Source organism: Anolis sagrei, chromosome 5, assembly GCF_037176765.1.
Source record: "Anolis sagrei isolate rAnoSag1 chromosome 5, rAnoSag1.mat, whole genome shotgun sequence".
Classification (NCBI taxonomy): domain Eukaryota; kingdom Metazoa; phylum Chordata; class Lepidosauria; order Squamata; family Dactyloidae; genus Anolis; species Anolis sagrei.
The window spans coordinates 197,637,938-197,653,540 of record NC_090025.1 but is presented as its reverse complement, the minus strand read 5'-3'; the positions used below and the strand labels follow the sequence as shown (position 1 = coordinate 197,653,540).

Below are 15,603 nucleotides of genomic sequence, written 5' to 3'. Positions count from 1 at the left end.
CTTCTGTCCATAGTTCTTCTGGGACTCTGTTTACTAAATCTAGTCCTTCAAATCTGTTCTTCACTTCCACTGTATATTCGCTAGGAATGTTAGTGAGATCATATCTAACTGGTCTGTGTATTTTCCCTGACTTAGCTTCATGAATTGACTTAGCTTCATGAATTAGGCTCAAGGAAGTTAAATATTAACTGGGACATGACATTTGGGAAACAATAGTAAGTGAGATGTTTATCATCAAGGGAATGTTGTTGGCAGCCAGACAAGGACGCTTGCGTAAATAATTGATCTGAGACTGGAAAAGGTCAGAAAGCGGCATCTGGTGGTTCAGTGAGGTAAATAGCAGGCAACTTCAGATAGATTCTAAAAGGATTACGAATATGGGAATGATTAAGATTTGAAAACAATTAGAAGTACGTCAATATAACACGTTTTGTGATGTACTGGGAAAAGGCAATGCGTAATGCCTCTGTTAATGATTATATCTGTGTAAATGTCAAGGCAGTTCTACGCATGTCTAGACCAGTGGATTCTGCTATAAATATTGTAAGCCGACTGACTTTCAAGTACGCTTCAGATCTTGTTCTGAGCGTACTTGAAAATTTGCCTGGAATCAATTTGCAGTCTCCGTCTCCTTCCTGCTTGATTGTGCTCTACATGATCTCGGGTAACGTATTTGCCGCAACAGGTTAACTGGTTAACCAAATCCCCATGTTATTTATTTGTCGTGTCAGGGCAACCAGTAAATTATATTACATTTCTAACAAAACAAAGCAAACAAACAGACAAAATACAAAAAAAGTTTGTGAGTTTGGTAGTTGATTAAATGTCCTTTGACCAGTATCTGTCCCCTTGGAGTGCCTCTGGTGTTGCCACAAGAAGGTCCTCCATCGTGCATGTGGCAGGGCTCAGGTTGCATTGCAGTAGGTGGTCAGTGGTTTGCTCTTCTCCACACTCGCATGTCGAGGATTCCACTTTGTAGCCCCATTTCTGAAGGCTGGCTCTGCATCTCGTGGTGCCAGAGTGCAGTCTGTTCAGCGCCTTCCAAGTCACCCAGTCCTCTGTGTGCCCGGAGGGAGTCTCTCATTTGGTATCAGCCATTGGTTGAAGTTCTGGGTTTGAGCCTGCCACTTTTGGACTCTCGCTTGCTGAGATGTTCCAGCGAGTGTCTCTGTAGATCTTAGAAAACTATTTCTAGATTTAAGTCGTTGACGTGCTGGCTGTTACCCAAACAGGGGATGAGCTGGAGATGTCTCTGCCTTAGTCCTTTCACTATTGGCTGCTACTTCCCGGCGGATGCCAGGTGGTGCAATACCGGCTAAGCAGTATAATTTTTCCAGTGGTGTAGGGCGCAGACACCCCGTGATAATGCGGCATGTCTCATTAAGAGCCACATCCACTGTTTTAGTGTGGTGAGATGTGTTCCACACTGGCCATGCGTACTCAGCAGTGGAGTAGCACAGTGCAAGACCAGATTTCTTCACTGTGTCTGGTTGTGATCCCCAGGTTGTGCCAGTCAGCTTTCGTATGATGTTGTTTCTAGCACCCACTTTTTGCTTGATGTTCAGGCAGTGCTTCTTGTAGGTCAGAGAACGGTCCAGAGTGACTCCCAGGTATTTAGGTGCGCTGCAATGCTCCAGTGGGATTCCTTCCCAGGTGATCCTCAGAGCTCGGGATGCTTGTCTGTTCTTGAGATGAAAGGCACATGTCTGTGTTTTAGATGGGTTGAGGATCAGCTGGTTTCCCCTGTAATAGGCAGTAAGAGCACCTAGAGCTTCAGAAAGCTTCTGTTCTACCATCTCAAAGCTCCCTGCTTGAGCAGTAATGGCACGATCATCAGCATAGATGAAACTTTCTGTCCCTCCTGGCAGTGGCTTATCCCTATGCTAAGTCTATGAGACGCAAAAAATTAAGAGTCCCTCCCTGCAAGCACTATCTCAAGCAAATATTGACAATTTATTCACACTGTCATTACTTGCAGCAATAGCCAATGTAGCAAAGCAACCATGTTGGGGGGGGGGGTGTTGAATGCTCTCATTAAGGAGGCCAGACTTGGTGGAGGTGGTTGACGGGGGCGGAGCTGCAGGCGATTGAAGGCTGCTCTGCCCCTGCTGTGCTCTTTGCTTCAGCGTGACCTAAGAGGTAGGTTTCAACTCCCCCCCCCCAAATTTTCAAAACCTCCCCCCCTGAAATTTTAACCCCCCTCCGAAATTTTCAAAACTACCCCCCCCCCCCCAAAATTTTCAACCCTCCCCGAAATTTTTTTCTGGCTACGGCCCTGGTCTGATGTATCTGAGGGACCGCCTCACCCCCTACCAACCCCAGAGATCTCTCTACTCCAAGGACCAAGATTCTTTGGAAGTTCCCAGTTCTAAAACCTTGCGTCTAATAGCAACTAGATGCAGAGCCTTTACAGCAGTGGCACCATCGCTCTGGAACATTCTGCCACCAGCTTACCAGCTTTCCACAGGGCTTGTAAGACATATTTGTTTCGACCGGGTTTCGATCTTTGATACGTTGTTTTAAATTGCGTTAGATTCGTGTTCGTTTCTTGTAAGCCGCTCTGAGCCCTAGGGGAGTGGCGGCATATAAGTTTGAATAATAAATAAATAAATAAGCTTTCTGAGCCTCAGGATGAGGAAACTGCACATATCCCTGTTGTTGAGGCAGACAGTGTTGATTCTGAAGCATTTCAGTTTCCCAGGGAAAGGAATGTTGTGGTAGAACATAATCTGGATTTGAATGGAGCTTCACAGGTAGAGGAGTCAGCTGGTCCTTCTGGGAGATCAGTGCCTGTCAATTCCCAGGCTGGCCATTCACAAGATAATGAGTGATGGGAATTTGCCTAGGGAGGACCCTTTGCAATTAAGGGTACGCCGAAGCGCTCGGCTTGCAAACAAACGGGAAGTTCGAGGGCAAAAGGCATGGCCAGACTTACCGGGCCAAAGAATCATAGAATCATAGAATCAAAGAGTTGGAAGAGACCTCATGGGCCATCCAGTCCAACCCCATTCTGCCAAGAAGCAGGAATATTGCATTCAAATCACCCCTGACAGATGGCCATCCAGCCTCTGCTTAAAAGCTTCCAAAGAAGGAGCCTCCACCACACTCCGGGGCAGAGAGTTCCACTGCTGAACGGCTCTCACAGTCAGGAAGTTCTTCCTCATGTTCAGATGGAATCTCCTCTCTTGTAGTTCGAAGCCATTGCTCCGCATCCTAGTCTCCAAGGAAGCAGAAAACAAGCTTGCTCCCTCCTCCTCCCTGTGGCTTCTTCTCACATATTGATACATGGCTATCATATCTCCTCTCAGCCTTCTCTTCTTCAGGCTAAACATGCCCAGTTCCCTAAGCCGCTCCTCATAGGGCTTGTTCTCCAGACCCTTGATCGTTTTAGTCGCCATCCTCTGGACACATTCCAGCTTGTCAATATCTCTCTTGAATTGTGGTGCCCAGAATTGGACACAATATTCCAGATGTGGTATAACCAAAGCAGAATAGAGGGGTAGCATTACTTCCTTAGATCTAGACACTATGCTCCTCTTGATGCAGGCCAAAATCCCATTGGCTTTTTTTGCCGCCACATCACATTGTTGGCTCATGTTTAACTTGTTGTCCACGAGGACTCCAAGATCTTTTTCACACGTACTGCTCTCGAGCCAGGCATTGTCCCCCATTCTGTATCTTTGCAGGGCGTACCCCACCGCCATTCTTGCCTAAGGGGGGCTTTTTCCTCCCAGAAGCCCCCTCTGATGCTGGGAAGGCTTCCCGCCGGCGGGTCAAGGGGCCAATGGCCGAGTGACCACGCCCACCACAGGTGAAGCCTGAGCTGGCCTCTCCCTCCTCGTGGGCAGCCTTCATAAGGCTGCCCTGGGCTTCCCCGCAGACACTCAGCCTGCAACAGCTGATCCGAGCTGATCCGCTGTTCCCGTGTGGCAGAGAGAAAGAAAGGCAGCGACACCAGCGGCAACACCAGCACAGGCAGCGAGGTCCCAGGCTTTCTGACCCACCAAAATACGGTTGGCTACCTCTCCTTTGGCTCCCTCTTCCTTGCCGGAGACCCCCCCACATGTGCCCCCAGCGGGCCCCTGTGGCACCCAGCTCCCCTCCTTACCTTGCTTCTGCCGTGGGCCAGGCCTTCTCGGCCACACCGCTGGCCCGCTGTGGCTGCGGCCTTCCTCCTCTTCGGGTCCCCTCCGCTGGGGAGGCCCCTGGATTATCCCAAAAAAAAACTCCTCGTTACTGCGGCCTACTTCTTCTGGCGCGAGGCCGGGGCCTGTGGCTGTCCCTGGCTCCCCCCCTTTGGGGGGGATCTTCCCCCCGCTATTGCGGCCTGCCAGAGGGCCGCTCCGGCAGGCCTTGGGGGGCCCTTGTCCGGCCTTGCTCTGAACCAGAAGTGGCCGCGGCCTACTTCCGGTGTGGGGCCGGGCCTGCGGCCTCCTCACCGCCTGTCTTCCCCGCTTGGGGGGGGAACCAACCCCCCCCCCCCCGCTCCAGCGGCCTCGCTCTCAACTGCGGCCGGGGGGGGGTGTAACCCTCCACTCCTACGGTCTGCCGGGGGTCGCTCAGGCAGGCCTCCCCCCCCGGGACCCCGCTCGGCAGTGCCGCCGGCCCGGAGCAGGCTGTGGCCTACCTCCAGTTCGGGGCCAGCTTGCGGCCCCCTTGCCGCCTGTCCCCCCTGCCTGGGAGTGGGGGAGCAACCGATCTCGTCTACAGCCTGCCTGGCTGTGCCGCCAGCCCGCAGGGGCCGCTGCCCCCTCCCGCCTGCCTTGCCTCCCCCCAGCTGGGGAGGGAGTTTTTGGCTCCTGGCGTCCTGTTGCAGGGCACTTGGGCACCTAGGCCCAGCCCCCCCCCCTTCGCTGGCAGCATGCAGCCAGGCCCTCCCTCCCAGTCCTCGGGGGCACTTGTTTCCCCTGTTCATTCATTCCCTTTCCCGCCATGCCCGGGACAGGAGCGGCAGGCCGAGCTCCAGCTCACTGGTCAACTTTCATTCCATCTTCCAGTGGCAGCTTTACGTATGCCCGCACGCCGGTGCCCAGCCCCCCCCCCAACCTTTTGAGCAGCATCTAAAGCGTTGTGGTTTCTGTGCAGTTCTGTTCCATAGGACTCCATCTACATGGCTCCAAAGAGGAATGCGGCCAGGAAGGCGGCCGAGAACTGGACAGCGGCGTTGACTCCAGCACAGGCCACCAGGAGAAACAAAGATGCCGAACCTTCGGGAGGGCAGCCGGTGCCATCCGAACCAGCAGCTAACCAGGCCTCTTCCGGGCACGTGGTCAACCAGGAGGCCACTGTTCTGGAAGGGATCTCCCAAAACATGGAAGGGATCTCCCAGAACATTGCCACCATCGTGGACAGGCTGGGTAAGCTCGAGTCAAAGGTATATTCTCAACCAGGCGAGGCACCAGCTTCCCAGCGAGGAAGGGACCACCAGCGAAGAAAGCGGGGGAGGCGCAGAGAGAGCGACGAAACCACCTCAGCTGACTCGAGGCCCAGCGATCAGGCATCCAGTGAGACAATATCCAGCGACGAGGGGGAGGAGGTTTCGCCAGGACCCCGTCACCATCATTGCAGAAGCAAACCGAAAGCAAAGAGGTGTAGGTCTTCCAAACGCTGTCACCGCTACTCATCAGACAGCGACTCTTCGGAGGGTGAGTATGTCCTGGCTGACTCAGTAGACAGGGATAATTACTGGAGGTCGGAGGCCCTCGTGCCGGGTCTCCCCGAGTGGGCCATTAAGTGCAGGTCAGAGACAAGCGACATCATCGACCCCCCATGCAGGGCGTGCGAGCGGGGCAAGCCCCCCACCCCTGCCCTTCCCCCTCCTTTTCAGGACAACGAGGACCCACCCGACTCCCACCTCTCACCTCGCCTCTGGAGTAAGATCCTGAGAGGCTATTACGTTGACTTATTCACCCTGCTAAAGCCACAGGGGGAAGAGGGCTGGGACCCCCCTTCCAATAGTAGGCATCAGAAGAGGGACAGGAGTAGGCCAGCCGAGCGGACTTTCGCCAACTGGGTGGCCGGTTTTTCGGAATTCATGGGGGTGGTGACAGCGGCTTTTCCCAAGCGGGGGTGGCACCTGATCAATCACCAAAAGCACGTAGCCAGGGCCAGGGAACTGGCGGGCGAGGCGGCTGCCATTGCTTACGACACAGCCTTTAGAAAGAGGGGATCCCAGAGCGCCAGAGCCAGATGGGACCTCATTAATCATGATATCTGGCTCACCGAGGTGGGGCCCAGCATCAGAAGGAAGCCGGAGTCCAGGAGGTCAGACAGGTCATGGGGCAGGCGGGACTCCAAGAGGGCAGTTTGCTGGGAGTTCAACTTGGGTAAATGCCAGCGGGCGCGATGCCGTTTCGATCATGTCTGCAAGTATTGCGGAGGAGGGCACACCAAGATGTCTTGGGGTAAGCAGCCGGGCACTTTGCAGCCCTTTCGGCCAGCCTGGCACCAGGAAGGAGGCCGGAGGAGCCACCACAGGACAGGGTAAGTAAACCCCTTTCCGGTCACGCCACCCTAGCTAGCACCCCCGTCTCACTCCCACCCATGGTCCCCTGGCTCAGGGCGTATCCCAACAGGACTGCCGCGTCCTTCCTCGAGGAAGGTTTCTCCTCCGGCTTCCGCATCCCAGCCATGGGACCTAGGAGGGCCTGCACCTCGGGCAATTTAAAATCAGCGGCACAGATGCCTGAGGTGCTCTGCGGCAAAATTGCTAAGGAACTGGCCGCGGGGAGAATCGCTGGCCCTTTCCACGCCCCCCCCTCCTTGGACAATTTCAGGGTCTCCCCTCTCGGGGTGGTCCCTAAGAAGGCTCCTGGAGAATTCCGGCTCATCCACCACCTTTCTTACCCAAAAGGGGCGTCTGTCAACGATTCCATCCCCCCTGAGCTCTGCTCAGTTAAGTACGCTTCCTTCGACCATGCTGTCAGCTTGGTGCAGGCCAAGGGACCGGGGGCCCTCATGGCAAAATGCGACATTAACTCGGCATTCCGGCTCCTCCCAGTCCACCCAGACGACTTCAACCTCCTGGGATTTAAATTCAATGGCCTGTGGTACTACGACAAGGCCATGCCCATGGGCTGCGCAGTCAGCTGTGCAGCCTTCGAGACGTTCAGCACTTTCCTTGAGTGGGTCACCAAGACCCTTTCCCACTCCAGTTCCATCACTCATTACCTTGATGACTTCTTCTTTGTGGGATCGCAGGATAGCGGGGAGTGCGCCCACCTGCTCAACACGTTCAAGGCCCTTACCAGGGTATTTGGCATCCCTCTGGCACAGGAAAAAACTGAGGGCCCCTCGACATCCCTGGTATTCCTGGGGATCCAGCTGGATTCCGTACGGGGCCTGTCTTTCCTGCCGGCAGACAAGCTGTCCACGCTGCGGGCCCGCCTCAAGGATGCAGCCCTCAGCAAGAAGGTAACCCTGAAGGAGCTGCAGGCCCTCCTGGGCCACCTCAACTTTGCCTGCAAAGTAGTGTCCCCGAGAAGGTCCTTCTGCGCTCGCTTGGCGCAGGCAACGGCTGGGGTGCGTGCCCCCCACCACAGGATCTGCGTGACTCAAGGTATGCGGGAAGATCTCAGGGTGTGGCTCCAGTTTCTCAAGGGGTTCAACGGGGTGTCCATGTGGCAGGCCAGGTGGGAGCTCGGGACCGAGTTGCAGGTACACTCGGATGCAGCAGGGAGCATTGGCTTCGGGGTTTTCCTGCAGGGGCACTGGTGCGCTGCCAAATGGCCAGACAGCTGGAAGAAGGGTAACATCCTTAGGGATCTCACTTTCCTCGAGTTCTTCCCTATCCTTGTAGCGGTGCGAATCTGGACCAACCTGTTCCGGGACAAAAGGGTGCGGTTCTGGTGTGACAACCAGGCGGTGGTCAGGGTGGTCAACCGGCAGTCTTCCAAGTCGCCCAGGGTCATGAGACTGGTCAGGCACTTTGTTTTAATATGTTTGGAGGCTAATATCACCTTCTCAGCTCAGTATATTCCAGGCGTGAGCAACGAGATAGCCGATGCATTGTCCCGTTTCCAGGAGAACAGGTTTGGCTCCTTAGCACCAGGTGCAGATGTGATGCCCGCCAGCTTCCCACCAGACCTGTGGACCCTGGGAGATGGGAAGCCTGGACAGGACTGATGGAATCCGTCGCGCCGGCGACGCAGAAGGCATACCGGGCAGCTATGGCAAAGTTCAACAAGTTCAGGCTGGAAGTTGGATACGGCAGCAGGTGGCCAGTTTCTGAAGAGGAGGTTCTGCACTTCTTCATCCACCAAAGGAGAAACAGCGTGACTGCACATTCCATGCGTCTCCAGTTAGCGGGGATCGCCTTCTACAGCAAAGCAGCCAGGTACGGCGATCCATGCCAAGCTTTCAGAATCCGGAAGCTCCTCAAGAGTTGGAGGAAGCACGCGCCCAGGCAACAGGACACCAGGTGCCCCTTATCGCACAAGACCCTCAGCCAGATCGTCCAGGCACTCAAAAGGCTCTGCTCGTCTCGATTTGAAGTTGTTATTCACGGCAGCCTTCACGACTGCTTTCTTTGGGGCCCTTCGCCTGGGGGAGGTGGTGGCCAATTCTAAATCTGATGCCTCTAACAGGGCCCTGCAGCTCAGGGACATCACAGTACAGGACAATGCCCTGGCCCTCAGGATCCGCAAGTCTAAAACTGACCAAAAGGGAAAAGGGGTTTCACTGTTCATCCGGGGTTTGGAACCAGGGCATTTGTGCCCCGTGCGGTCCCTTTCTAGGTTCCTGCTCACGAGAGGCTCGACCCCTGGCCTCCTTTTCACCCACCGGGATGGCAGCCCTCTCACACGTTACCAGTTCATGGCAGTTTTCCGGGGAGCCCTCCAGCATTTGGGCCTTCCTTGGACGGAATTTGGTGGGCACTCCTTTAGGATAGGAGCGGCCACCACAGCCGCTGCGGGTGGTGTCCCAGTTGACATTATAAAATCCATGGGGCGCTGGAAATCCTCAGCTTATGCATCCTATATCAGGCCGGGCCTTCTCCTCGAAGGAACCCGATCTGCTGGCTGTTCTTTTTCTTCCACCAACAGGACGGCCATGGTCAGGAAGGAAGTAAGGAACGATGTCCGGAACAGGCATGGAACAACGGCAGTCAAGCGTCGGCATACAAGGACGCAGACTGAGGACATGGTCCGGGGAAAGAGGCATGCATAAAGGACAGCGGGTCGCAGGAGGAAGGAGTCCACTGCGTGACATGCAGCCCCTCAAGCGTGCAAGAACTGGACACTGATTAGGACTTTTGGATGGCCGATTTGGCATTTGTGCTTCCTTTATTGGAGCAGGCTCCAGGGTTGGCGGCAAGGGGGGCGCGGTCCCCACCCCCCCCCCTTGTTGTGGCGTGGGGCATGGGCCCTGGATCTGGTTTGGTATCCCCCCCTAGTGGTTAGGGGGGGACGCCCGGTGGTCCCAGGGGTGCCGGGTTGCGTTTGCCTGGTATTGTGCCGGCGGCATCCTGGGGTGTGTGCGGGAACGGGCAGTATTGGGCTGCCCGATCATGATCCAGGACCCATGCTTGGCTGCCAACCCTTGTTCCTGTTATCAGTAAATGAGTTGTGGCCATTGTTCATCCCAAACCTTCTGTGAGTGTACTTCTTGGGTCGGCTGTGGGAGATGTATCGCACTTGCACACGCAAAAGGCATGGCCAGACTTACTGGGCCAAAGAAGTTGCGGTGCAGGGCGTTCCCCACCGCCATTCTTGTCTAAGGGGGGCTTCTTCCTCCCAGAAGCCCCCTCTGATGGCGGGAAGGCTTCCCGCCGGCGGGTCAAGGGGCCAATGGCCGAGTGACCACGCCCACTGCAGGTGAGGCCTGAGCTGGCCTCTCCCTCCTCGTGGGCAGCCTTCATAAGGCTGCCCTGGGCTCCTCAGCAGGCACTTGGCCTGCAACAGCTGATCCATCCCACCCACCCTGCATGTAGTTCAATTTTATTGGATGTTAACCTGGGTTGTGTTTACCTTGTCATGGTTGCTTGTTAACAGTTACTTGTTTGTGTTATGCTCCTTGTCACAACTCCTTGTTGGCGTGGGGCATGGGCCCTGGATCCGGTTTGGTATCCCCCCCTAGCGGTTAGGGGGGGACGCCTGGTGGTCCCAGGGGTGCCGGGTTGCGTTTGCCTGGTATTGTGCCGGCGGCACCCTGCTGAGTGTGCGGGAACTGGCAGTATTGGGCTGCCCGATCATGATCCAGGACCCATGCTTGGCTGCCAACCCTTATTCCTGTTGTCAATAAATGAGTTGTGGCCATTGTTCATCCCAAACCTCGTGTGAGTGTACTTCTTGGGTCGGCTGTGTATCGCACTTGCACACGCAACGTAATGCTTTCATGCTAGGAAAGCATATTTAACAATCTGTTTGCAGTCAACCTTTTGTCAGTGTAACTTTGGTCATACCTTGTGAGCTTCGTTGGAATTGCCTCGGCCTTAAGAGGAAAGCTTCTAGCTTTTTGGGACTTTCATTTTGAATCATGATTTCTGGGGACTTTGCCATGTTGCCATGGACTTCTGTTTGACCAATGCTTGTGGATTATTCTTCATGTTATTTGCTTTTGGACCTTACCTTTGCATCTAAGATCCTGTTTTGGCTATTGAACTTTTACAACTATATTTCTATGTTTTTTTTTTATTTTGCTTTTCTTCAATAAACTACAAAACTTCCAGCCTTGGTGTGTGTTGTTGTCCTGCGCAAGGTGAATCTATCCTGAGTTGCAACATTCATGGTGTTCCGTTGCAGCCTTGGTTTCAAGTCACCACCGCCCAGCCAGGAGTGTTTCTTCCATAGAGACAGGTGCATGGCTGTATACCATTTTTGTGTCAAAGCCATCAAGAATACTTTATGAATGCACCTGCCCTTAACTACCGCCTTCTCCTCCATTTCCAGGTTTTCATCCTCTGCCCACCTTTAAAAGAAAGATTAACCAGAGCAGTTGATGTTCTGATTATCTCCCAAACGATTCACTCTGTGTGATCTGTGGAGGCTCAAGCAGAGCATGTCCTCAAATTAGAAGATCTGGTTCTGGATTTGGGGACCCAATGTGTGCTTCCCTCTTCCACTTGCCTCCTCTTGACATCTCAGGGGGCGTCTTTACTGTGGGATTATCGCATTTTGATGGCAATTGAACTGCCATGGTTCTATGCAGTGAGATCCCTATGAGGAGCAGCTGAAAGAGCTGGGCGTGTTTAGCCTGAAGAAAAGAAGGCTGAGATGAGATATGATAGCCATGTCTAAGTATGTGAGAGGAAGTCACAGGGAGGAGGGGGCAAACTTGTTTCCTGCTGCCCTGGAGACCAGGACGCAGAACAATGGCTTCAAGCTCCAAGAAAGGAGATTCCATATGAACATTAGGAAGAACATTCTGACTGTGGGTGCTGTTCAGCAGTGGAACTCTCTGCCCCAGAGTGTGGTGGAGACCTCTTCTTCTTTGGAGGCTTTTAAGCAGAGGCTTAAATCAACTTATATTCCCCATCCCAAAAAAGGGAAATGCGAAAGACTGCTCAAACTTCCGTACAGCGGCCCTTATTTCTCATCATGCCACGAAGGGAATGCTCAAGATCCTGCAAGGAAGAAGACGCCAGCAAGACATGGAGCGAGAGTTGCCAGATGTTCAAGCTGGGTTTAGAAAAGGCAGAAGAACCAGAGACCAGATTGCCAATATCCGGATGCTGGAGAATGGAGGAAGGCAGGGAGTTTCAGAAAAACATCTATTTCTGCTTCATTGACTATTCTAAAGCCTTTGACTGTGTGGATCATCATAAATTGTGGCAAGTCCTTGGTGGGATGGGCATCCCAAGCCCCCTTCCCTCTCTCCTGAGGAATCTGGACAAGGACCAAGGAGCAACAGTCAGAACTGACCACGGAGGAACAGACGGGTTCAAGATTGGGAAAGGCGTCCGGCAAGGCTGCAGACTCTCACCCAACCTATTCCACTTGTATGGAGAACACATCATGCGAGGATGTGCGGGGCTGGATGAATGCAAAGCTGGGGTGAAAATTGCTGGAAGAAACATTAACAACCTCAGATATGCAGATGACACCACTCTGATGGCCGAAAGCGAGGAGGAGCTGAGGAGCCTTCTAATCAAGGTGAAAGAAGAAAGCGCAAAAGCCGGGTTGCAGCTAAACATAAAAAAAACCAAGATTATGGCAACAAGAATGACTGACAACTGGGAAATAGAGGGAGAAACCTTGGAGGCCGTGACAGACTTTGTATTTCTAGGCGCAAAGATTAATGCAGACGCAGACTGTGGCCAGGAAATCAGGAGACGCTTCCTTCTTGGGAGGAGAGCAATGTCCAGTCTCGATAAAATAGTAAAGAGCAGAGACATCAGACTGGCAACAAAGATCCATTGCGTAGTCAAAGCCATGGCATTCCCTGTAGTAACCTCCGGATGTGAGAGCTGGACCTTCGGGAAGGCTGAGCGAAGGAAGAGAGATGCTTTTGAGCTGTGGTGTTGGAGGAAAGTGCTGAGAGTGCCTTGGACTGAGAGGAGATCCAACCAGTCCATCCTCCAGGAAATAAAGCCTGACTGCTCATTGGAGGGAAGGAGACTAGAGCCACAGTTGAAGTCCTTTGGCCACATCATGAGGAGACAGCAAAGCTTAGAGAAGACAATTATGCTGGGGAAAGTGGAAGGTAAAAGGAAGAGGGGCCGACCAAGGGCAAGATGGATGGATGGCATCCTTGAAGTGACTGGACTGACCTTGAAGGAGCTGGGGGTGGTGACGGCCAACAGGGAGCTCTGGCGTGGGCTGGTCCATGAGGTCACGAAGAGCCGGAGACGACTGAATGAATGAACAACAACAAAGAAGAGGCTGGATGGCCATCTGTCGGGGGTGCTTTGAATGCAATTTTCCTGACACTTGGCAGAATGGGGTTGGACTCCACTGTAGGAGAACATGTAGGTAAAGAATAGGGCTTCACAGTCAGCTATGTACCCAGCGCCAGCACACCCAACTTGGAAGACAATCTTACTTGGCCAATGAGGTTAAAAAACAGAAACACGATCCCTTGAACAAGACTTCCATGGCACAAAAACTTGGTTTCCAAACGATGCCTGATCTGACAAGATTTTCTCCAGGCAAACCTTAAATCCCAAAAAACGGGTTTCTTTCCCCCCAGTCTTTGACTTTAATTGACAAATTCTTTTGGATCTACGTAAAACATTGGGCCTCTTGTCGATTCTGACTAATCTCCAGCTGCTGACTCTGCTTATCTGACTCCTCATTAACTTTATCAGGTGTCAGACTGTTTCCCAAACTAGAATCTGGAGAGCTCACAGGCGGAGGGAGTAAACCTTCCTCCCAAGGCCTGACAGACGCATTCTCATGAGAATCTGCCCTTTGCACCGAAGCCTCTCTGTCAGTGTCTGCATGAAACCCATTGACCAAAGTGTCTCCATCTTGCACCGCAGAGTCAGTCCCAGCATCCCCCACCTCAGAAGCAACAGGAGACTGACTTCCCTCCTCATTACCCACATCAGACACAGAAACATCAGGAGACTGAAGCACAGGCTCAGGTTCAATCACAGGCTGAGTCCCAACAATTTTGGCCCTTTCTCTTCCTGCCTTTGTCTTCCATTGAGCAAGGACGCAGCTTGCCTTTCTCCAGCCAAGATGTAGCTGCATGGACACTATTGCGGTATTTTGCTCCTTTTACCTTTCTTAGAAGATAGCTTAGTAAGCTTGTTATTTCCAAGACCTTTTTCTATCCAGAATGGATTTCTTTTGACTTTGATGAACACATAGTTTTGGAACTCCTGTGCCATCCTGTTGAATGGAAACGAATGCTGGCCCATTACATGTTAATTTCTGCTGGTTCTGAAATGTGCTTCTGGCACTCTGCTATATTTTTGTGGAACCACCTCCAGTGAGGGTTATTTTGAGCCTCACAGCTCTGATTCCTATCAGTGTCCAACTTCATGGAACGAGGGGGTAGGACCGGATGGCCTTTGGAGTGCCTTCCAGCTCCAGGACTCGAACTCTTCCACATACTCAGCGCCCGTGATCTCTATCTCTCTCTTGCTGTCTTCTTGCTTTGGGAATTGGCCCATTTCCCAGTGTGGTCCTCCCACATGAAGCTCCCTGGAGATAAAAGCAGATCTCTGGCAAAGGAAAGCGGCTGGAGCAATGAAGCTTTTCCCTTTGGCAGTTCTCTTTCTCCTCCTTGGAGGGAACGAAAGCAAGATTTTCTCGGCATGCAGTTTGGCCGAGATGCTGCATGAAGCCAAGGTGGATGGAATCGGGGGCGTCTCCTTGGCTGACTGTGAGTTCCTTCTTTCTAAGTTGGGTTCCTTCCTTGAAACCTGACTACAGAATTCGCCCCTTCTTCCTTTAAATGTTAACGTTGGTGTACCTCCTTCTCCCTCCAAAGGTGCATCTACACTGTAGAGTTAATGCAGTTCAATCCCACTTGGCGTGATCCTTAGCCCTCTCTGCCAAAGCGTGCGGGAGCCTCACCAAACTACAACTCCCATGATCCCGTGGCTGTTTAAGAGGAGTCAAACTGCATTAATTCTTCTGAGATGTTTGCTTTGTTTGGGTACCCCGCTAGTGGAAAACAAAAGGTTGTGTGCATAAGGTTGTGGGTGAACTACAACTCACATCATGCCAGGTTAAGCCCCTCAAACTTCGACCAGTACTGGGGAGGTGGGGGTTCAGTGTGCGCTCTGGCTACAGGATGAACTACAACTCCCACTATGGTGACTCAGTCCCCTCAAACCCCTCTAGTAAGTTGAGTTAGTCATGGAGGTTCGGTGTGTCAAGTTTGGTTGAGATCCGTCATCGGTGGTGGTCACAGTTTCTCTGGATGTAGGTGAACTACAACTTTCACCATGATGGATCAATTCCCTGAAACCCTCCAGTAGTTCAATTGATCATGAGGGTTCTGTGTGCTATGTTTGATCCAGGTCCCTCATTTGGGGCAGAGGGGCAGTGCTTCCCAACTATGTTTTGACCAGGGACCACTTTGACCAGAAACCACTCACTCTCCAACATTAGTACCAAAAGGGTTACGAATCAATTTTTGGTCAACTTTAAATTCGGTTTGGTTATTTGGAGTACTGTTTCATAAAATGGCATTAGATAGACCACATCAGCTCCAGTTTCTGATACAGAACATATGCCATCCAGTAATCACCATCTGCTCAACCACCATATTTATTTACTAGCCATGCCCTGCCACGCATTACTGTGGTCCACATGGGGGTTGTATGTGGGAGGTTTGGCCCAATTCTATCGTTGGTGGGATTCAGAATGCTCTGTGATTGTGGGTGAACTATAAATCCCAGCAACTGCGACTCCCGAATGTCAAGATTGTATTTTCCCCAAACTCCACCAGTGTTCACATTTGGGCATATTGAGTATTCGTGTAGAGTTTGGTCCAGATCCATCATTGTTTGAGTCCACTGAGACTCAAACAGTTGGGAGAACTGTGTGCCAAGTTTGGTTCAATTCCATCGTTGGTGGGGTTTAGAATGCTCTGTGATTGTAGGTGAACTATAAATCCCAGCAACAATAAGTCCCAAATGTCAAGATTGTATTTTCCCCAAACTCCACCAGTGTTCACATTTGGTATGTATGGGATATCATGAATATG

The 15,603-nt window shown here is 52.5% G+C and overlaps 1 protein-coding gene across 1 annotated transcript; it reads left to right on the top strand.

The window, feature by feature from the left end:
• Nucleotides 1–8,123: 8,123 nt before the first annotated feature.
• Nucleotides 8,124–9,168, top strand: LOC137097147 (integrase/recombinase xerD homolog). Its single transcript, XM_067468529.1, has 2 exons — nt 8,124–8,475; nt 8,510–9,168. Exons 1-2 carry the CDS (start codon nt 8,124–8,126, stop codon nt 9,166–9,168), a joined length of 1,011 nt encoding a protein of 336 aa, XP_067324630.1.
• Nucleotides 9,169–15,603: the final 6,435 nt, after the last annotated feature.